The 20566-nt window shown below is 48.2% G+C and overlaps 12 protein-coding genes across 12 annotated transcripts; 4 read left to right on the top strand and 8 right to left on the bottom strand.

Annotated features, from left to right (window-relative positions):
• Nucleotides 1–1615: 1615 nt before the first annotated feature.
• Nucleotides 1616–2086, bottom strand: SERLADRAFT_464610 (uncharacterized protein; the record flags this gene model as incomplete). The annotated part of the gene is made up of 1 exon (XM_007317057.1): nucleotides 1616–2086. The coding sequence occupies one exon, from the start codon at nucleotides 2000–2002 to the stop codon at nucleotides 1811–1813; it is 192 nt and encodes a 63-aa protein (XP_007317119.1).
• A 520-nt stretch (nucleotides 2087–2606) lies between these two features.
• SERLADRAFT_464609 (uncharacterized protein) lies at nucleotides 2607–3864 on the bottom strand (the record flags this gene model as incomplete). Its single annotated transcript, XM_007317056.1, has 6 exons — nucleotides 2607–2778; nucleotides 2845–2881; nucleotides 3011–3142; nucleotides 3214–3396; nucleotides 3462–3571; nucleotides 3681–3864. 6 exons carry the CDS (start codon nucleotides 3726–3728, stop codon nucleotides 2707–2709), a joined length of 582 nt encoding a protein of 193 aa, XP_007317118.1.
• A 55-nt stretch (nucleotides 3865–3919) lies between these two features.
• On the bottom strand, nucleotides 3920–5292 carry SERLADRAFT_464605 (uncharacterized protein; the record flags this gene model as incomplete). Its single annotated transcript, XM_007317055.1, has 6 exons — nucleotides 3920–4255; nucleotides 4314–4539; nucleotides 4593–4738; nucleotides 4796–4939; nucleotides 4995–5059; nucleotides 5141–5292. 6 exons carry the CDS (start codon nucleotides 5250–5252, stop codon nucleotides 4064–4066), a joined length of 885 nt encoding a protein of 294 aa, XP_007317117.1.
• Nucleotides 5293–5335: 43 nt separating this feature from the next.
• SERLADRAFT_414778 (uncharacterized protein) lies at nucleotides 5336–8113 on the top strand (the record flags this gene model as incomplete). Its single annotated transcript, XM_007317054.1, has 5 exons — nucleotides 5336–5393; nucleotides 5449–5998; nucleotides 6055–6564; nucleotides 6613–6860; nucleotides 6913–8113. The coding sequence occupies 5 exons, from the start codon at nucleotides 5377–5379 to the stop codon at nucleotides 8093–8095; spliced, it is 2508 nt and encodes an 835-aa protein (XP_007317116.1).
• A 72-nt stretch (nucleotides 8114–8185) lies between these two features.
• Nucleotides 8186–8988, bottom strand: SERLADRAFT_386302 (uncharacterized protein; the record flags this gene model as incomplete). The annotated part of the gene is made up of 4 exons (XM_007317053.1): nucleotides 8186–8421; nucleotides 8651–8692; nucleotides 8747–8864; nucleotides 8920–8988. The coding sequence occupies 4 exons, from the start codon at nucleotides 8927–8929 to the stop codon at nucleotides 8400–8402; spliced, it is 192 nt and encodes a 63-aa protein (XP_007317115.1).
• An 89-nt stretch (nucleotides 8989–9077) lies between these two features.
• Nucleotides 9078–11123, bottom strand: SERLADRAFT_464592 (uncharacterized protein; the record flags this gene model as incomplete). Its single annotated transcript, XM_007317052.1, has 11 exons — nucleotides 9078–9313; nucleotides 9368–9528; nucleotides 9583–9766; nucleotides 9831–9977; nucleotides 10038–10056; nucleotides 10110–10222; nucleotides 10278–10451; nucleotides 10505–10626; nucleotides 10682–10749; nucleotides 10803–10923; nucleotides 10986–11123. 11 exons carry the CDS (start codon nucleotides 11074–11076, stop codon nucleotides 9191–9193), a joined length of 1323 nt encoding a protein of 440 aa, XP_007317114.1.
• A 409-nt stretch (nucleotides 11124–11532) lies between these two features.
• Nucleotides 11533–12476, top strand: SERLADRAFT_464589 (uncharacterized protein; the record flags this gene model as incomplete). The annotated part of the gene is made up of 2 exons (XM_007317051.1): nucleotides 11533–11935; nucleotides 12002–12476. 2 exons carry the CDS (start codon nucleotides 11655–11657, stop codon nucleotides 12117–12119), a joined length of 399 nt encoding a protein of 132 aa, XP_007317113.1.
• A 270-nt stretch (nucleotides 12477–12746) lies between these two features.
• On the bottom strand, nucleotides 12747–14255 carry SERLADRAFT_464587 (uncharacterized protein; the record flags this gene model as incomplete). The annotated part of the gene is made up of 4 exons (XM_007317050.1): nucleotides 12747–12791; nucleotides 12849–12965; nucleotides 13017–13990; nucleotides 14051–14255. The coding sequence occupies 2 exons, from the start codon at nucleotides 14183–14185 to the stop codon at nucleotides 13835–13837; spliced, it is 291 nt and encodes a 96-aa protein (XP_007317112.1).
• A 283-nt stretch (nucleotides 14256–14538) lies between these two features.
• SERLADRAFT_436756 (uncharacterized protein) lies at nucleotides 14539–15854 on the bottom strand (the record flags this gene model as incomplete). Its single annotated transcript, XM_007317049.1, has 2 exons — nucleotides 14539–15689; nucleotides 15746–15854. The coding sequence occupies 2 exons, from the start codon at nucleotides 15852–15854 to the stop codon at nucleotides 14539–14541; spliced, it is 1260 nt and encodes a 419-aa protein (XP_007317111.1).
• A 383-nt stretch (nucleotides 15855–16237) lies between these two features.
• SERLADRAFT_386286 (uncharacterized protein) lies at nucleotides 16238–16882 on the bottom strand (the record flags this gene model as incomplete). The annotated part of the gene is made up of 3 exons (XM_007317048.1): nucleotides 16238–16375; nucleotides 16441–16540; nucleotides 16595–16882. 2 exons carry the CDS (start codon nucleotides 16870–16872, stop codon nucleotides 16444–16446), a joined length of 375 nt encoding a protein of 124 aa, XP_007317110.1.
• A 141-nt stretch (nucleotides 16883–17023) lies between these two features.
• Nucleotides 17024–17456, top strand: SERLADRAFT_386285 (uncharacterized protein; the record flags this gene model as incomplete). The annotated part of the gene is made up of 1 exon (XM_007317047.1): nucleotides 17024–17456. A coding segment is annotated over one exon (286 nt), but the record flags the coding sequence as incomplete, so codon positions are not given.
• A 19-nt stretch (nucleotides 17457–17475) lies between these two features.
• On the top strand, nucleotides 17476–19003 carry SERLADRAFT_360933 (uncharacterized protein; the record flags this gene model as incomplete). Its single annotated transcript, XM_007317046.1, has 7 exons — nucleotides 17476–17637; nucleotides 17689–17775; nucleotides 17829–18134; nucleotides 18198–18317; nucleotides 18383–18459; nucleotides 18521–18552; nucleotides 18617–19003. The coding sequence occupies 7 exons, from the start codon at nucleotides 17587–17589 to the stop codon at nucleotides 18799–18801; spliced, it is 858 nt and encodes a 285-aa protein (XP_007317108.1).
• Between the last annotated feature and the right edge of the window lie 1563 nt (nucleotides 19004–20566).

Below are 20566 nucleotides of genomic sequence, written 5' to 3'. Positions count from 1 at the left end.
CCCTCCGCACGATCCTTGAAATGTTTCCAATTGAAGCAGGGACGCATCTTAAGAACATCTTCGATAATGTCATAAAGTTTTTGGCGTTTCCTCGGAGAAAATGATAAGAGAGAAACGAGACGGGGTGTAACAGACGCCGCCTCTGATGGGGTAGGTGAAGCTGAAGAATAATATACAGTCATAGGAGGCATCAAAAGAGGGAGTGGAAGTTCGAGCGTGCTTGAGACATCGGATGATGGTAGAGACACGGGCATGGGTTCGAGCTTGATGTGAGCCGAAGTAGCATATGTCGAGTTGGAAGATTGGGATTGATGAACATTTTGGTTAGTGAGCGTATCTTTACTGAGGTCAAGCTCGTCGAGCCAGATTGCTGAAACGTCCTCGAGAGAGATAGCCAGAGAAGAACCAGATTGACCCACCGCCAGTAGAGCACGATCATTATGTATAGACGGTGGTCCTGCATTGTGTGCATTGTGTGGACGAGCACCTGGAGCACTGAGTTGGGCCAGCTGTGACTCGACCTGAATGAGCCTATTGTTGAGGGAGTGGAGATCACTGTAGAAATGATATATGGAAAGCGATGTAAAATTGTAAGCACGAACGGGTGAATATACAACTCCAAATACGCACACTTTCTCAGCTGCAGCAGGAGAGTAAATACATCTGGCAATAGTATCGCGCTTGGTACATGATCCACACGGATTTCTCCTATCGCATTTGAGCTTTAACCGTTTACACTGAGGGAATGGAGTGCGGATATATCCAAGAAAGTTGTGAGACTGGTGTGAATGGCAGAGAAGAGTGGACAGCTTACCTCGGCACATACAACAGTGATGCGAGATCGGATTTGGCTGATCATAGACAGATGGAGGGTCAAGGAATGAAAAGGAGCGCATATATGGAACGTACGGGCCACCAGAAGGAGGAGCTGGCTGTTGCGATTGCTGTTGAGCTGAAGATTCGGCTACCGCAGAGGAAGGCTCCATGTAAGACATAAAGTTGGCGAGACCAGTGCTCCCCGACGGTTTGTAGGAGTATTTGTGGCCTTCAAGGGCCTTTGTAGGGGTGGCCTGCAGATAAGTGGGAGGGCGCTGGACGGGGAAGCGAAGGATGGTGTCTGGAAATGCGACTGGCGGGCTCCGCCAACAGAAAATGGGCAGGCAATTATCGGTGCCACCGGGTCTCTGTAGGACCCCAGAGGCACCCCGAATCGCTTTAACCCTTTTTCACCTAATCGACAATATTGCTTCCGCATATATGCTAACCGACTTGAGTATGGATCCTGTCATATTTCTAACAGCCTCACGTCAAATGCGACTCCCCCCTCGTGCGCCTCCATTGCTGCTTGCTGGCTGTACTCGCAGCTGGAATCCCGCCTGAGAGCTGGTGTAGTATTCGTGTGCCTTGCGGACCGTTTCTTCTGTTTCTACCACGCGATCCGAGCAAAAGCCAATCAGCGTGCTCTCCCGCGGCAGCCAATGCCGTCGCGTGTTATCTTTGCCCCGGACTGATTGGGGTCCGATCTGGTCTTGTTCGCCAAAGTCTCATCTCAGCGGTCTCGACTCCGACAGCTCCAATACATCTCAACTCAGGCTCACCGTTCCCAGCTACACCTGTTGCCTGGTTGTATAGCAGTCGTATCTGTGGTACTAGGGTTGTTGATTCAGTCCAGTGTCTCCCAACACGTGTGCAACCCGCGGGCGCCAACTCCTCAGGGTAGTCGTGCTTGTTGCAAGAGGGCAATAAATAACAGTGGAAAACAAGGTCCCCGTGAACTGCAATCATATTGCTGATATGCACCATGTCTGGTTTATAGTTCTGCCATGGTCACGCTTCCGAGCCCATCTCGTGGCCAAGATCCTCCTCCCATCTCGGCGTATCTGATCGCTGTCATATCACCCATATGTCTGAAACACTCTGTTGAGTTCAGCACTGCGATAAACGGTGAAGTGAAGAACAAGACCAGCACCACTCTCTCTACCATCATGGCCGCCCTGCGCATCCATGTTTCTCTCACCGCTCCGGAAATACAATAAGGCGGTACCTGTCATCGACTCTTGACTCACGACCGTAGCCTTTCATATTCAATGACATGAACAGGCCGGGGCCTTTCTTCTACCCGCGAAGGTCCGTCCCACCTCCCAAAATATGGACTCCTGGAATAAGCGTAACTTGACAGATCGCATTCCCATACACACCGCTCCTAGCATCCAAAAGCTAAAAGCCACGTTATTGGCTCCTTCACACCAAGTGTGAAATGACTGGATTCGACTCAAAACAGCTTTGCGCCCAGTGTTGTGAATAATCACCGTCCAAAAAGGCAAAAGTCTCGATCCTCAATCGGATCATGGTCAGCAACAAAAATGCTGACAGTCCACCTTTGTGAGTCTTTACCGCGCAGCTCGGAAAATATCTCTCCAGGATGTACAAAGCGTACTGCAAGCTGAAACCACACTCACTACACGTCGACGAAAGGTGACGTGAAAATCATACATATCTTATTCCACGGTAAGACACGATCCCTAGCTTTGACGTTACTTCATAAGATGCATTGAGTCAATAGCTTGAGGTACGGCAGTGGAAACTATCCGCAGTTCACTCGACATGATTCCATGATTCCTACCATTTGTTGCGCAATTATGGAGAAAACCAAAGGGGTAAACATTATTGATATTACACGATAATGTATTTCGTCGTTCAAAGTGTCTATTCTCGTTGTATGAGCGCCAACAGCCCCAAACCACCCAATAGAGCATACTTCAACTGCGGAAAATCGTTCTGTCGGAACCGTCCGATTAGCCTCTCAATAATAACATTCATCGGAACTTTGCATGAGCGTCTTACCATAGCGATAGTTACGTAGCCAATGTACGGCAAAAACCTTCAAAACGGCCAGATAAGAGTTATTCGTCAGTCTCAGCGTTAGTGCATTTTGAGATGCCGGGATGAATTGAGAAGCGACAATGATGATGATAACTGATAATAGAAGACATAAGAATAGAAGACATACCCTCGGACTTTCCCAACAATGTGTCGACGTTCTAGCCAATCCAGACCTTGGTATAGCTCAATATCATCCACGGCATTATTGTCTCCCTTGGTCAACAGTAGCTGGTTTTGTACGGGCGCAAGTTCGATGTCACTGTCGCAGATTAAACAAGAACAATACAGTTAGCCCCCTTTTCTAATAGTATTCGATATCGTATGGCGCACCCGTTAGAACTACTTTTGGATTTCTTCGCAATCACGTCGTGAGTCTCTAGAACGCGGTGTACAATCGGGATGTCGCCCCCAGGGACCTTGTACACAGTGATGTCTCCGGTATGATACCGTTCGGTCGGTGGGTTGGTCAGGAAGAGAAGGTCTCCGCGGTAAAATGCAGGTTCCATAGAGCCGCTGGAAGAGCACGAGTGGTACACGTTCTTAAGCAAATGTCAACCAAAGTGAGATTGAAAGAGTACCTAAGTACAACAACAATTGGGGATTCGGTGTTTGTGATTAAACCCAGTCCTTTCCATATCATCAAACCTGACGCGATGACCGAAGCAAAATTGAGGACTTGTAGGAGGAGCTGAGTGGGTGATGCATAGATAATATCAGAGTAATCATAGATGTAAAAAAGACGAAAAGAGCGGTGAAATGTCAGTTCATGAAACCCCCACTATAGTGAAAAGACGAACATGACGGAACCCTAGTCTGCGGAGTGTCTTGATTTCATCGGAGAACATGTTTAAGGATAGGCTCTTCTGAACGAGCGGTATAAGGTTTCAAGCGCCAGAGAACGGCCGTAGTCTTATTATTGTGTTCTGACGGCCAACACGAACCTTGTTGCGTTGGGGAAAGCGTCAGTGACACGTCGAACACGTGGCTGTACCGGCGTACAGTGCCACGTTCATCGCGGACTCTGTCCTGTCTGGGTAAGCTGATCCTATTGCTGGCAGTGGCAGTAATCGCAAGCTAACTCGGACTATCGATAATTTACTACATCTATTCCTCTTGTTATATGTACTTGCCCCATGATATACGATGTAAAACAAGACAAATGGATCTTAAGCCCTCTCCCTCAGGAATGAGCTACCCAAGCAAATACTTCGTCCCTCCCTTGAGCAAGCTGACCCTTCTTCCCCGAGCTCGAATATGCAACTCGCAGACGCTCAGTCGCCAACTCGTCAAGCAGTTCTACATTTCGTGGGGCAGTTGTCTGCGATGACGAGGACGTCGACAGTCGGGGGTCCTGACGTAGTCGTCGTGCACACTAAACATATCGTTCACAACATTCGGATACGTCTACGGCAACACAGGAGAGCACATACCAGTTTCACACCATACCACGCCCGCACGGTAACGCCAAGAGGCGTTGACTCAGCTAATGTCTCGGATTCATCGCCGTGTGTCATATTAACGACCACGAGGAACACCTTGATGGCGAGCGGTATATCTCCAGAGGTGTAAGCAGTTTCCGCAAACTGCAGCGCATAGAATGGATTTTGAGGAGCAAGAATAAGAACCTGGGAGAGAGCTTGGAGAGATTGGTCGTATCTGAGACGTGTATCAGGGCCATATACTGGCAGAAGAGAGCTGAAAGAACTGACTGATTACATGTCGCGTAAATGTCTGCAAGCTCTAGCCAAGCCTCGACGTCCACATAGTATGTGTCAAGGAACTCGACCAGCTCGTTTGCTGCCTTGTCGACCTTTCCCATTCTTCTAAGTACGGATATCTTCCGTTTCCATATGCCCTATGCCAGAGAAAATGCCTTGAGATAGATCACTAAAGGGATATATAAAATACTTACTTCTCTTGCCGAGTCCGTACTCAGGAGATCATCGTAGTATTTCAAAGCAGTTTCAAGCGAGTCGACTGCTTCTATCCGAATACCTGTAAGACATTCGACGCGTGCAGACTCGGGGAACTTGTCTGAAAGCAATTGTAGGCATCGCTACGCATTGAAATCAATATCGAGGCTGGAAGAACAGGAGGAGACGTCGACATACGTCAGCTACATCCGTACGTCCAACATCTATCGCCGCCAAAGTCAGCTGTTCCAAGAAATCCCAACCTACGAAAGTGGACGCAAAAACCAAGCGTAAGGACGAGTTCAGGTTACACGTCAATTCGATATATCAGAAGATACACATACCATCGTCGCCCATATTTTTGTGGCCATTCTTCTGCAAGATCAAATATCCCTTCTCGAATGTTTCCTGTGATGCTCGTGTGTTCTGTGAGCGATACGTCGCCAATTGTTCCATGGCGGATGGAAGGCTCAGCGAGGAGACTATAATGTTACATAAGCTTGAGGCCTTTTCCATCTGGTTTTATTTTCTCATTCTTCAGTTCTGCAACGTTACCCACCTAAACACTTTCTGCAGCTCGATGACCGCAATTCCGAGGTGAGACGACCATTTCCTTCACTAATAGCTTATATCTAATGTCGCTAAGTTATAGTACTCAGAATCAAGATAAAATCCGCATAAATGGTCTTATCCTCCAGTTAAGCATAGGCGGTACTACACCTAAGGAGGGATCCTTGCAGCCAATTCACATATCTCTGGCCATTAAACATGACGTATCTGTGGCAGCAACTTTGGACAGCATAAGTCATTCCATCGATTACGCCTCCATCTGCAATACCGTATCCGACTGTTTGGTTTCCCAACATTTTACATGTCTAGAGACTTTGATCGATCATATATTCACGTTCATATTCGGGGCTCATGCGGAGATCTCAGAGATGTTCGTCTCAGCTTTCCAAAATAGTGTCCCGGAGAGCCTTCCAGTTTCTTCCTTTGGATACGAGTCAAACAGGAAAAAGGATGGAACATCACCAAGGTCGGACTGTTTCACCATGAGAGAAATCCAAAGCGCCACAATAGTTGGTATAGAACCCCATGAAAGAACGGCGATCCAGCCTGTTTCTTTCGATGTGGACATCCAACGGTCCCTGAGATCTTCTCGATTTTGTGATTTTTCTGGACTCACGAGATCAATTCATGATGTACGCCAGTCGTCAATCAGATTCAACTTCCTGTTTATAAAATATCTATTGGGCAGCAAGTCGCGAAAACATCTTTCTATACATTGGAAGCACTGGCATCGTTTGTTGCCCTTGGTGTGTTGAAGCATACTGGTGAAAGTCAGGATACTGTCACCATCAAAGCAGCGAAACCCAACGCTCTAAGTCTCGCAAAGTCCGCTGAAATTGAGCTGGTCCGCACCCAAAGCCACTACCCCGATATCTTTTCGATAGGGCCAGAGGGTCGCAGTCAAAGCCTATTAGACTACACACCCTCCCCTCTCGGTTTATCTGCAATGATATCGTCTATAAGTCCACCCAATAAAGCTTCCCCAGCTTTGCATGTCGCTGCCATAGCGCTGGGATCCAATCTAGGTGACAGATTCGCAAACATTGAAACTGCTCTTCGGCTGTTGGAAAATCCTGCTCGAACGCTTGACGAACTCCAACAAGATGCAGAAGTTGCGATCATCGACACCAGTTTCATGTATGAAACAACTCCAATGTACGTTATTGATCAACCACTTTTTGCAAATTGTGCATGCATGGTACGTGACGATTTGGCGCCAATAGAACGGTACTTATATTCTTTCTAGGTCGAAACGAACCTGCGTCCTGAGTTACTTCTTAAACTGTTAAAGCAGATCGAGACTACTGTGGGTCGTGTCCCGTCAATTCGAAATGGACCCCGAGCTGTGGATCTGGATATCTTGATTTATGACATGGACATGATCGACACTCGACCCAAAGAACAGAGATATCACTTAGGAGACCTCGAGGGTCAATTACTCGTCCCCCATCCCAGGATGGCCGAGCGAGAATTTGTCCTAAGGCCGTTGAACGAGTGAGTGCTTGTGTTGTCCCCATAAAGCGTGTTTCGTTTACATATATCGCAGTATGATTCCAAACTATATACATCCGGTTTACAAGCAGTCCATTCGATCTATGCTGGACTCACTGATGGAAGCTCATACTGGAGACGATTTTCCGATGCAAAAAGTCATTCCGTTTCCCCGATATCCTTTATCTGATCCTGCAGTACCAAACCTTCTCGACGTCCCTGTTCCTCCTACCGCCAAACACTGGGCCTTTTCCGTTACCAATTCCGCGAATACATCAACGAATTCTCTGCCTCGAACAACATACGTCATGGCTACCCTAAACGCTACCCCAGACTCATTCTCTGACGGATCCATCCATAATGCCCTGCCAGACGCTCTTTCGTATGCCACCACCTCCGCAGCATCCGGAGCAGATATCATCGATATCGGCGGCTACTCTACGCGGCCAGGAGCAGCTTATGTTTCTCCTCAAGAAGAAATAGACAGGATAGTGCCCATCATCAACGGCATTCGTTCCAATCACGACGAAGGTTCCAAAGTGAAAGAATGTTTAATCAGCGTGGATACGTTCCGCTGGGATGTGGCGAAGGCCGCTATACTGGCAGGGGCTAACTGCATCAATGACGTGTATGCTTTCACTGGACCTGATTACCCTCTCAGTGCTTCCTCTGCTGAGCACCTCCTGGAGATGCGACAAATAGCAAGGGACCTCGCCGTCCCCGTCATCCTCATGCACTCTCGTGGAGACGCCGGTTCAAACAAAGATGATGGAGACAGTGACGCGAGCGGGATGCAAGGCAATGCAACCGAGCGAGTGTTGGCATGCATTCGAGAAGAACTAGGAGAGAAGGTGAATGCGATTGTCAAAGGGCGAAACGGGGTAAGGCGTTGGATGGTCATCATCGACCCGGGAATTGGATTTAGCAAAACATTAGAGGGGAATCTAGCGGTACTGCGACATGCGTCTTCCATCACGGCTGATGTACAGGGCAACCATCTAACTGGATATCCTTGGCTTATCGGCGCCTCGAAGAAATCTTTCCTAGGAGCGATTCTTGAGCAACCGAATGCACAAGGTTCATATGGCGGAAGGAAAACCCAACCTAAAGACCGAGGATGGGCTACCGCTGCTACCGTAGCCTGTGCTGTTCAACAAGGAACAACGATAGTGAGGGTACACGATGTAGAGGATATGCATGACGTTGTTTCCGTAGCTTCTGCACTCTGGCACAAATGATCACTTAAGAAATTTCTTGTGTTGCGCATCGTTCTGACTTCTCTTAAGATGGCCGACCAACAGCACAGGATCACATCTCAGGCCTCAGTGAAGCAACAAACAGAGCGATATGGCCCTCATAGATGTAAATTGGGCATAATGTGTGGCATATCGTAGCATGAGAATATGCAGATAATGGTGATGCAATAATAGCAGGACAAAACGGATCGCGAAAACCCTCCAGTAAGTCTTTTCTATCGCGACAGTGGTCTTGCACAGGCACCTGATATGACTGTGCCACTGGATCCCGGGTGGTGGTGTTTTTTTACTTCTCGGGGTTCGGGTTCCTGCGAGTGAAAACCAGTAAGCAACAATTCGACAAGGGCAAATTTTTTAACGTAGGCCAGGAGAGAAGATCAGATAGGAGCGAAAGACGTGATGCTTGGTTATCAACACGGTAGTTTCAGTGTGAACTATGCTTGGTTATATGTTATATCATCATAGAGTGTCCGGAAAACGGAGTCCCAGTGACATGGGAAAAGCGAGAAAACCTGCAACAAGAAAATTGAAACTTACATCCGCCGTTTGCCTCCAGGGAGAGTCGTAACATTGACGAATCTAGAGCAAAAAAGTCAACAAAATCTCCAAATTTCTCGATTGAGGACAACGCACCTGCGGTTGTAGATGATGCGCTTCTTAGCACGGCCCTTGGGAGTTTTCTTCTTCTCCTGCTTATCAACCTTTGGTGTTTGAGACTTGACTTTGCCGGCACGGGCAAGAGATCCGTGAACTGGACGACAACATCGGGGATTAAGACCAGACGAACAGAAATGAGGTTAAAGTACCTTTTCCCATATTGTCTTGAGGTTGGGGAACTTATTGACGACGGTGGTGAGTAACGAAGGTGGTGCTATACAGTCAGGCTCGTTAAGGTTTCGGTCTTGACATGCATATCACGTAATCAACGCAAACAGCCGTCTTATTCTCAGGCTCTTCAAGTTCCAGTCAGTCTTCATGAATAATCTTGGTATGTACTAATACGACATCAGCCAGAAAATCAAAACTCTATGCATTATGGCTGCTTCTAATGATTCATTCTTTGTCTAAGTCTCCCCATCACAGTTTAGCATGGTCTGCCCCGTGAGGTGGATTTCCACTCGCATTATACTTCAAGGCTCTTCTGTTCACGTCCTTCGTAATAGATCGATATCCAGCGACGGTCATGGTGATATCAAGATCCTGTGCATAAGTTGAGCAGATAACCTTGACTAGCCTTATATCGAGTGCTCTTACCGCAAGAAGCGATTTCATAACATGCCTGCATCCCGCCTCTCCTTCATGTGACATTCCCCAGACGTAGAGCCTTCCTACTTGAACAGCATGTGCTCCAAGCGCGATAGCTTTGAACACGTCAGACCCAGTCCGAATACCCGAATCAAAGATGATTTTCATCTCTGTTTGCATAATCAGACTACTGGGCGATGATTTCACGAGACGCGAGTACTCACTGTCGCCAACGGCATCCACAATATCAGGTAATACCTCAAGGCTACCCACTGCGCCATCGACCTGTCTACCTGCGTGGTTTGTGACGACGATTCCTTCACAACCTATTTGATGTGCTTTAAGAGCATCTTCGACAGACTGGATGCCCTTGATGACGAACGGGCGTCCTCCTGAGATGCGCTTCCACTAAGGATGGATGTGTCATGATGTCATCTTCTTGTGCAACAGATTCTAGTTATTCGCTACTCACCTCTTTGATGAGCCAAGGTATTTTCTCCCATGTGTGTGCCTTCCCGTGCCAGACTGACGAATCAATCCATTTTCCAGAATCTTTCTTCAGCTCATCTCCATGCTTTCGCATGAACACAGGGTCCGAAGCTCCAATTTCGTTCCCGACCTGTCATTTTAATTATATCCAGCAACTGCGGTTATCACTAGTCAAACTATCATTACTTACCGCTCCTGGATAATAGAACCTGTCAATCAAGGCATTAGTATCATGGACCCAAAGTCAGTTCTCGTGACATACACATAGTTTGCTATATTGATGTCCGTGGGTCGCCAGCCCAATTGCCAGGTGTCTACAGTAAGCATGCAAACATCGAATCCACTTTTCCAGGCACGTTCCAGAAGACTGATGGTCTGTGACTTTGAATTAGCAATCACGCGACTAAGCGGAGCGATGTTAAAGCCTCACAATCTCGTCATCGTGACCCATGTAAAGTTGGAAAAAGCGAGGGCCTTGAGCATTCCCTCCATTCGGACCACTGTACTCATGAACGGAGTTACTTTCATTCTTTACCGACGCACCCAAGTCATTCGCCTGGGCGACTGCCTCAATTGGCTGAGAGGCTGCTGTGGAAAGACAATACTGGCTCTTAACTTTAGCTATCATAAAGAAGGAGAAAAGGATGAATAACGAACAGGAAGACCGAGTTCTCCGGCAATCTTTGCTGGTATAAGCTCGCCAGTGGGACTATATAACTTGTTGATACCAATCGGCGCGAACAAGATTGGTGCGGGGATACGGTGTCCAAAGAGCTCAGCTGCAAGAAAAACCTTGAACCTCCGTTACGTTGGCGGTGCAATATTAGGGCTTACTAGTCAGATCTCTAGTATTTGTGTCTACTAGCATGCGAGGAATAATGCGCCATCTGTAAAAGGCTTCCCTGGGAGAAGGTGAGTCATTTCAGACATCTTGTTGACATTCATTGCAGCTGACCTATTGGCTCTGTCAGTCCATCCTAAACCCGCGTTCGAGTTAGCGTAAAAGTACGATCGGTCGTTGAGTTTCTTCTTTGTCGACTCTGCTAATTCTTCCGCGTGTACAGAGAAGCTTGGTACTAATGCCACCAAGGTTTTCAGCAATCAATCACTACTGAGCAGTCAAGAAGTATACACTCACGCTCCCCCTTAGAGCCTCCATTCTGGAATACTTCTCTCTGGTAAAGAGAGTAGTGAGGTGAGGGTCCTTTTGGCTTGTTAGTTGGATCCATGTTCTGAAGTTTTTTGACTGGTGTAAAGCAAATGAGTTTTGAATGCCAATTGCACCAACCTGAAGTTCTCCAATTTATACTCGATGTATGGTCATGAAGTACGTCATTTGGATTTCAGATGTCTAAAATAACATACAAGTTTGATCATGACGGAGCCGCTTCCTTCTCGGAATCTTCTCTCCTTCTATTCCTACGAGCTAAAGATGGCTTCCGTTTTGCGGAACTGACAAAGTCATTATGAAACAAGCTCACACAAGTGAGGTCACGGCCATCCAGTGATGCTCAGCGGAAACGGGAGCATTTCGTTCCTTCTCGGGTTCGGGGGCTTTGGCGCTGGTGGGGACACTTTTGGGCGTCTTTGTCATCGGGCATATGGTGTAGCTGGTTATCACATCCGCTTAGCACTGGCTGAGTTGCGGGGGGTCTCCGGTTCGAGTCCGGATTTGTCCACTTTTTGCTATTTACTTTGAGGAATCTTCTATCAAGTTCATAGACTTGAGTCACTCGAGCGATAATCGGCTAGCGCTTTATGATCATTGCCTATCATCCTTTCAACATTATTCATTGGTTCTCCCCTAATGGCCTCTGATACGCTATCACTGAAGATCGAGTTCGGCGGAGGGCTCGAGTTACTTTTTTCCAATATACGCTCACACAAAATAACTCTTCCACATCTCGTTCCAATTGATAACTCGATGGATGGCACAAGCCATGTACCCTCTTCATCTACTCCTCCCTCCGCTACCGATGGGGACAAACCAATCAAGACGAAGCCGGCTGATGTGACATACTTAATGCACTATCTACGCGATAATCTCCTCAAAGAAAGGGCCGAACTTTTCATGGAGAATGGGACAGTGTAAGTAGCTACCCGCATATTATCTCATCAAGTCGTTGCACAGACACTCACTTGCATTACTCTCAGTCGTCCAGGAATCCTCGTCTTAATAAACGACACCGATTGGGAGTTGGAAGGCGAAGGAGAATACGAGCTGAAGGATGGAGATGAAATTGTTTTCATTTCAACTTTACATGGAGGTTGAGCGCTGAGCTTTCATGAAGTGATACGATGAAGACGGCGATCGATGGATAATCTACCTTGGGGTGCAGAACTGTATTGGACATCCATAGGTGCAGCAAATTTTACCATCTAGAGACGGGCAGCAGGATACTATCCATGTCGTGGGTTCCAAAGAACGTCCCTGGATGGAAAAAAATGGTCGATGAGGGAAGGACTATGTCACCACGGCTAGAAGAGTACCATGATGGTCCTGTGGAACATAGCCCCCTCGACCCCATCTCAAAATATTCTGATGGTATACTATATTAGAAGTGTATGATATACTCTATAGAAATCAGAAGTGGAACAAAAATATATTTTAGCTGCGTCGATAATGCAAGCACTGTCTGTCCTCCCTCGCGTTCTCTTATTCATAATCTCAGAAGAAAATGGCAAAAAGTGGACAAATCCGGACTCGAACCGGAGACCCCCCGCAACTCAGCCAGTGCTAAGCGGATGTGATAACCAGCTACACCATATGCCCGATGAAGAGCTGCACTTTCCGTTCCATGATAACGCAGTTAGCCCCGTTATAGACGCTCCTTCAGATCCCTCTGTCGATCTTCAGAAATAAATTCACTCAGGCCACCGTTCGCTCACTCAGTTACAGGCTGCAACTTGGCCTGCTAGAAAACAGCCTGGCTAGAATCATCAAGTGCTTTATGGTTCAACGCATTCCTTTGTTCACTCACTGACCAGTGGTTCAATCCAGATTAACATAAGCTCACTTGCCAAGGCCACCCTTTTACCATGAGTGCGCTACATACGGGAGAGACGTATAAGGAGAAGGCTCTCCGAAAGTTCAAGGAGCAGCCCCTAGTCCCACTAGGTGCGTCTGCTGCTGCCCACACGATATACTGAAATCATAACCCGTGTCCAGGTGCCGCTGCAACCACATTCGCCCTCGTGGTCTCCATGGTCAAGATGCGTCGTGGGGAGTCCCGCTCGTTCAACAACTGGCTTCGAGTCCGTGTGATAGCGCAGGGTCTCACCATCGCGGCCGTGTGTGCCGGGACATGGGCTTTTGGTCACCAGCGTAGCACAGACTCGACGAATACACGGATTTTGGATGAGATACAGGCGAAGCGGGAAGAGCGGGAGGGGAGAGAGCGAATGGAGTTTGAGGGACGGTTGAAGGAAGCGGAAGAGGTGTGGGCAGTGACGGAGGGACAGCCGAAGGAGAAGATGATTCCGTCCGTCAATGGACTGCCTGGTATCGCTACCTCTGTTCCGGTGAATAACACACCGTCAACGTCGGAAAAAACATCACTACCGTCAAGCTCGAGTTGGTGGAGATGGGGAAGGGGTGGTTAGTGATCTTCGAGTAGTAGCACATTGGACACATCATGTTGTGTTATCATCTTAGTATCTCATAGAATTCGCATATGCGTATAGCCTGTGCATCATGGTTGTATAGTATCCACGCATGATCATCCTCTCACGCATTAGAAAGCTTTGCATATACAAGAAAGTAAGCTGAAGCAGAGGGGATGTGAAGGCAAATCAATCATCTACCAGCAAATCTTCCCCAGCACATAACCATTGCAACGGCATGCCTCCTGAGTAAGCTCTACACCAACCAAGACAGCCATTCCCCCCTCCGTACTACGGACAATCCGGAGACCCGTCTGACGCTCTACCCCCTCAGATACCGTTCGCTCTAATGTGAAACAAGAGGAGCCTTCATCCCTTCCGCATCTATGTGTCACCCCTCGTCCGGACCTCCGTCTGGTCTTCCACTGCCAACTTCCACCCGCCATAGAGTTGATTGACGACCGCACTCCGTCGCAGCACAGCCAGCTCTTTCACAGCTTCGTTATACATAGACGACACCTTTGCAGGGTCTTGTTCCTCCTATCGAATATTGCTATAAGTTAGGACTAGGTTGAAACAGATGACGACAGGAAATGGTACCTGTATAGTTCTGAAAGTGTCCTGCGTGCGGCGTACGAAGTAGTGCCTGAAGTTATACGAACTGAACGAGCGGGATGTACGCAGGGCGGTAGCGTAAAGGTCCAGAATAGCCTTTGAGCTTGGTGTTGTCGCCATTGAGGTCGTTTAGAATAGGAACTACAAAGTTACAAACACACTTTAGAGAATGACAGAACTGACGAAGCCTGTGCAAAATCCACATGCGGGGAAATGCCGAAATGCCGAACAGCTGACGTTAACTATTCCGAAATTCCGATTACTTATAAGCGTACTCTCTCCAGGAGGACGCAAAGTAATGGTGCTTTCAATCGATTACAGCGTAGGTATGTTCCGACAAGAACCGTAAATTGGTGGGGGTAAAAGAAACATCAGTATATAATTTTCTTGTTCTGCATATCCTGGCTCCAAGTCGCAAAGAACCACTTCTGCTAGTTATGTCAAGGGTTGTATGTGTAGACGAGCACAGAGTATTATAGCTGTGCCGAAGGGCCCTCCATGATACGACGGAGAATTGGCGCACTCGTCTTCCGCGTCGCGTCCGAATTTTTCTGTTTATATATCCTGGCTCGCAGCGACGAATCAATCATCGCATGATGTACACCAAAGTCCTCGAAAGCCATATTTTTCAGCCGCAGCTCGGGATCACCTTCGAAACCTGACCATACTCTCGATGATAATTCCTGTGCGTCTAGTGTTTGCATTGCACCCTCTGCGCCGGTATCGCGAATAATCCACATCATCTCCCGCTTGTGTTTCGATTTACCACTCTTTTTGCTATTTCGGCGGAACGTAGTCAATATTCCTAGGACAGAAAGGTCTCTTTCTTCCATCCACTCCTTGGTTGAAGAGAAGAATAGTTCTTGCTCCTGGAAGATCCAACGCTTGAAACCTAAAGGAACGGTAGACATACCCGCGTGAATCGCAGATTTCGACGGCGCCCATGATGGAACGAATTCGTATTCTTTATAGTCTCGACGGAGAAGATCTCGAGTCTGCAGATGAGATACGGAATTCTTTTTGTCTCTCAAAGTACCCGACAAATCATTTAGTTCGGGCATGTTTGGTAGATCTTCAGGTTGGAATGAGAGGAAGAGGAGTGTCGATTGTGGTATCAGGAATACGACTGCATCGTGATCAACCTGTAAAGCTTTCCCTCCAGCCACCAGGCCATTAGTATCGACTAAAATGGCGCATAGCAATAGGTTTGCAAGCTCAGGAAGTAGGTTTGGGGGACAAAGATGGGCGATATGTGAGGCACAGCTGCCAGAAGGGGCAATGATGCGCGGGTGAGCGGAATCTTTGTATTTTTGCTCGTCATCGTGATGATCTACGATAGCAACTACTTGGGCGCCGTCATTGTGAGATAAATATTCGGAGTGGAGGGAATTGTGATCGACAAGGGCGAATTTGTTGGAAGGGAAGGCCTGATCCCACTGAAGGTCGTCTTGACAAAGGAGCTCATCCCAGTTGCTTTCTATTCCAGCAAGCGATAAAGCATGGGTGTTTTCAGCGCGGAGTACAAAGTCAGGTCGTTTAGTGCGGATGAGCGGTATAGTGAGTTGCTGATGAACCTCTGTGCGAACCCAGGAGTATGCGATGCAGCTAGCGACAGAATCCAGGTCTGTAAAAGTACGGCTGGAATGAGCATGACAAGCTTCTTTGAGGGCACTGGCGTACCGCCCGCCTCGTTGCCGATTACGACGGTCCAGTTACGCCCTTTTCCGTTTTTGATGTCTTTGAGATATCGCGATTTGTGAGATGATAGGTACTGGGAGAGAGTGGACATGGTTGTCAGGCGTCTCTGAGGAGTGCTCCAGGTAAATCTGATGCGATCCTGCCCTAAGGCGAAAACCCGAGCGAGAGGTCTGAGTAATTGTATGACTGGAAACCTAGCAGATTGATGATTGCATTAGAAGGGACGAGCATTGAATGGGCTTCTGTACTCACTGTTGACTGCAGAGACTGATAACAACAAATGCGACCGCGACGGAGACTTGAAGACACGCTTGGGTGGTTCGGCGGCGATCAACTCTGAACGCTAAAGTGATCACGAGATCCGCTCCATCGGGTCGGACCGAGGAGCCTTCTTCGAGTCCGAGGACGTTCACGCTGGAAGGCTCGACGGCGAACTGCAAAATGACACTCAGCCTTGTGAACGTCCCCAAGGTTAGTCTCGTAATCATATCACGCAGTATCTGCGATGAATGTAGTGGGTCACCTCCATTTCCCATACTGAACGGCAATAGTCATTCGGTACTCATCTACAGTCTGATTTACATCCGATGGGATACAGATAAGTCCTGGCAGGTGAGTGCAACTTGTATCGATGGCCCCTCCTTTCCAATTGACCTACTTTATGCTAATTTATGCAGGAATTAGCCCGTGCAAACGGATGTTTTTAAAAAACTGTGCATCAACAATTCAAGTACTCGCCTGTATGGCATCCCTAAGACCCCTTCCGTTGGAGAGCGTGTGCGTACTCTTGAATTTTCACAAAATCGTCTTGCTGACTGTCTCGAACTACAGAGAATGATGGTGGACGTCGAATGCGTAAAATGTAGCTGCTCGTAGTCGCTATTTTCGTCTGTATTCGTCCTCGTCCGCAGGGCTCTTCGCAACGTCACCGATACTGTGTCGTTCACATCAGGGGGACTTCTGTTCACAAACAAACCCGGAGATGGCCACCATTTACCATAATAGCAGATGGCCCAGCATCCTTTCCCGATTGGTGTGCTTTGAGCTTTGACGCTATGCCAAAGCGTCCATCGCGTCCACCACCACCGGTCGATACCCGGTCCCCCCATCAACGCTTTGACCACAAATCCCTGACAAGTGGCCACAGGGAGTAGCTATATAAACCTGATGTCCCCTCCTTCTCACCGTTTTACCTGTCTTGTCCCGTTCGTTCTATCAGGGAGAAAGCAGTCTGTCCCTCATTTACCCTTCGAACTTCTGCTAAATACTTCTTATATTATACCTTCTTCATCATGCAGTCTACTACCTGGATTCCTCGTCGCTTCTTCGCACTCAACGCTATAAAACGCGATACCCAGGGCTCCTCCACGAGCAACTACTATAACGATATCTCCAGCGCCAGAACCGAGAATAGACGCGACGAAGATACCAAAACTCCTCCCAAAAAGAAGCTTCGCGTTGTCACGAATTTGCAGCACGCGCAGGACGCGATTAACCAGCATGAGGGGCAGCGGGATGCTGTTGCATCCCCACGATCTGGAGGAGATTACCCATTCAGCCCTGCTGGTATTCCTGTAACGTCCCCCGTCCGCCCTGGCTTCCCTTCCTATCCATCCGTCTCCGGCCCCTTTCGACTCGTGGCGAAGCTTCAGGCAGGGTGTTGTGGGGAGGCAATCGCAGCGGAGGATTTGTTTACGAAGAGGATGCTGTGTTTAAAAGTATTCAAAAAGGAACGTAAATCGATTTCGGGTTTGGAGCGAGAGTTGCTCGCGTATAAAAGGATCGCGACCTCGAAGAACTGGACGAATGGCAAGGCCTTCATCATGGAACTGGAGAGGTCGATGCAGGATGATCATTTTCTCTGCTTTGCAATGGTATGTCTATCGCTCAGTCAAATTAAACTTTAGTTCTGACATACATTACAGGAATTAATGCAACACGATTTAATGGAAGTCATGATGGATGATCCATGTGCATGCCGAGTTAATGCGCGGAGGTGGTCCGCTCAAATAGTAAGTTTATCTTCTAACTTTTACCGTCAAGCCATCACTAATGTATTGATAAGACTCTAGGAATTGCCTCTTTACACGAGATGGGGATCATCCATCGCGACATTAAACCTGAAAACGTTCTCGTCGACGCGAGGGGCAACGCCCGTATCGCCGACCTCGGCGCGGCGTACATGCACTCCGGTGCTCTTCATTGGTGGGGGGAATATAGCATAGATCTCGTAGGGACCTGGCAGTACATGGCCCCCGAGGTTATCCAAAACAAGGGTCTCCCGAAGCGTGATAAAAAGTCCTATGGAATCGCAGTGGATTATTGGGCGCTAGGATGTCTCATCTATGAATTAGAATCCGATGACCACGACGTAAGTTCATCTATTCCTTATTTATTTATCGCGATGCTAATCTGACATATCTTTGTTTGACAGACCCTCTTCAATAGCGACATGGGGTGCGCTGGATATCTTGCTTGGCGATCCTCTCACTTTGGAGTAGTATATCCACCATTGCAAAGTCTCAACAAAGATGCAGCGAGTGTGATCACCGGGGTAAGTATTTATAACCTTTCTTTTCCATCAGTTCGTTCACTGATTTCATTTCCCTTTGACTTCAGCTGTTGCGTACGGCGCCTGGTTATCGTTTTGGAATTCGAGATCTTAGAAGGCATGCGTATTTCCGCACAGAAGCTGGGTATGTCTTCTCCTTTTTGTATCCATTTGGTCTCATTCTAACATAACGCTTCCCCCCGCAGCATGTCAGAGTTTGCGGATACTGAAGCACGGGGTATGTCTTATTTTATTTCTATGTGGTTTCACATTCATACTGACATATCCTTCTATTTTCTTAGCTCTTGCACGCCCAATCAATCCCGATTTCCAGCCCCACCTGATGCGCTCGACATACACAAGCGAACTAATATTTACGCCGGTTCGATGTTCTCGACACTCTAAATTGGGAGGGGAGGCCGACTTCTCGCGCTTCGACTGGGACAACCCAAGATCTGGGGTGGTTGTCGACTCGAGTATAAATTAACGTAGAGATCTCCGGGCCGATGACGTCCCCTTATTGTTGTTGTGTGCTTCCGTTATTTTCGTGACATAGAGTGGGCCATGTTGTATTTTTTCCTGGATTGGATTTGTGCGAATAGCTGGGGGATACTGTATTCCAGTTTGAGAATGTTAGTGTACTATACTAGACAGAATTGAAAAGTGTAATCTGATAGAGATTTGCCTCCGCTTGTCGCTGGGTTTCATGAGTGTGTCGGAATAGGGAGTTTAATTGAACGGAGAAAGGGACAGCTCCCGTGAGTGTGCAGGGCCTTGTCGCGTATCCAAGAGAAGGCTGAGCACAGATCTCTGATCGACGGGAATGGAAAATAATAGTTTACAGAAATCCAGCCAAACCGTGGCAGCTCAGCTTATAATCCCGGCGCCAAATGGAATGGTCTCCCATTCTCCTTTCTTTCTGTTCTCCCCGTGTCCCATGACCAGCGTATTCGCATCTGCCACCTCTGTTTCACCAGCGACAGAAGGAGGTACTACAATCACTGCAATTCACGTCCTCTCGACAGCCACACTGCCGCTCAGACACTAGTCGCTACCGATTTCTTGTTCTAAATAATTTTTTCGCAACAAACTTGTTCAACACTCTTTCACGCACGCTCTTTCATTGCTGCTCTCTTCCCTTCCTTTGACCACATCTCTCTGCCATGTCTGGTCTCTCCCCAGCGCATCGTATACGCACGAAGACGTCTGATCTCTCGGAAATATTTCGTAGCAGCAGTAGCAATGCCTCGCGCCAGGCTCTAAGGCCAGCCCCATCGGTCTCCAATCTGGGCACGCAGAGATCAGGAGGAACTGAGACGCCTACCTCACTTCAGAAACCGAAGCGAAGTAGGATACCTTTCTTGGGACGCAAGAAAACCGCTGAGCCTGCGGTCCCTCCTCTGCCCGCGTCATTGAAGAAGCCAGCTACGAGTTCGGACGTCCATGCACCGAACACTGTCCCGAGATCACTTGGAAATGGGTGAGTGTTCGAATACTCTTCGACTGAGATCATGGCTACTGTCTTAATCCGAACAAACGCGTTCGGTAAGGAACCATCACGCCTTGCAGTGTTACTGATATGATGCTTTCTGTTATTAGGCACACTGTCCTTATGATCTCACCTCCCGAAGACTCGTCATCGTCTTTGAATGATGTCCCATTATCCTCCACGCTCCCTACCCTGAACGTCTCTTCCCCCTCTCTGGGCTCGAAATTCGCAGCTCATTTTACCCCGCTGAGGTCACCTTCCAAGGCTCAGAAAGCTCGCCAGGTCTCTCCACAGAAATCGGTTCAACCTCCCAAGGAACCGCCACCAGCAGCGTCCCTGTCTCCGCAGGTGGTCAATGTCCGGTCGCCTTCTTTCGAATCGACGCGATCGAGCAATCAAAGCAGATCTTCGACGCCTCGTCCCATACGCGCCATCATCCCAATCGTGAATCCTGAGGAGGAAGACGAATTCCATGGGCTGTTCACGCTCCCCCGTTCAGCACCGAGTCTTCCTAGTTATCTATACAAGCCTCACCCTTCTCCTCCTACCCCTCGTGCGGATAGCACCGACGTGATTCCTCTCGCGCCTACGTCTCCTACCAGCTCTAGTCCCCCCATCAGTCCGCCTATGCAGTTTCCGGTCCCCCCCTCTCATGTGGGAGGCCATCACGTCTTGCCCAGCCGGCTTCGCTCGAATTCGGCGTCGTCGTACCAGCCGTCGCGGGAAAGTGTTTCTTCCTCCAATCTCAGACGCCAAACTACGA

The sequence above is a fragment of the Serpula lacrymans genome (assembly GCF_000218685.1).
Source record: "Serpula lacrymans var. lacrymans S7.9 unplaced genomic scaffold SERLAscaffold_5, whole genome shotgun sequence".
NCBI classification, from domain to species: domain Eukaryota; kingdom Fungi; phylum Basidiomycota; class Agaricomycetes; order Boletales; family Serpulaceae; genus Serpula; species Serpula lacrymans.
This window is presented reverse-complemented; position numbering and strand designations above follow the sequence as displayed.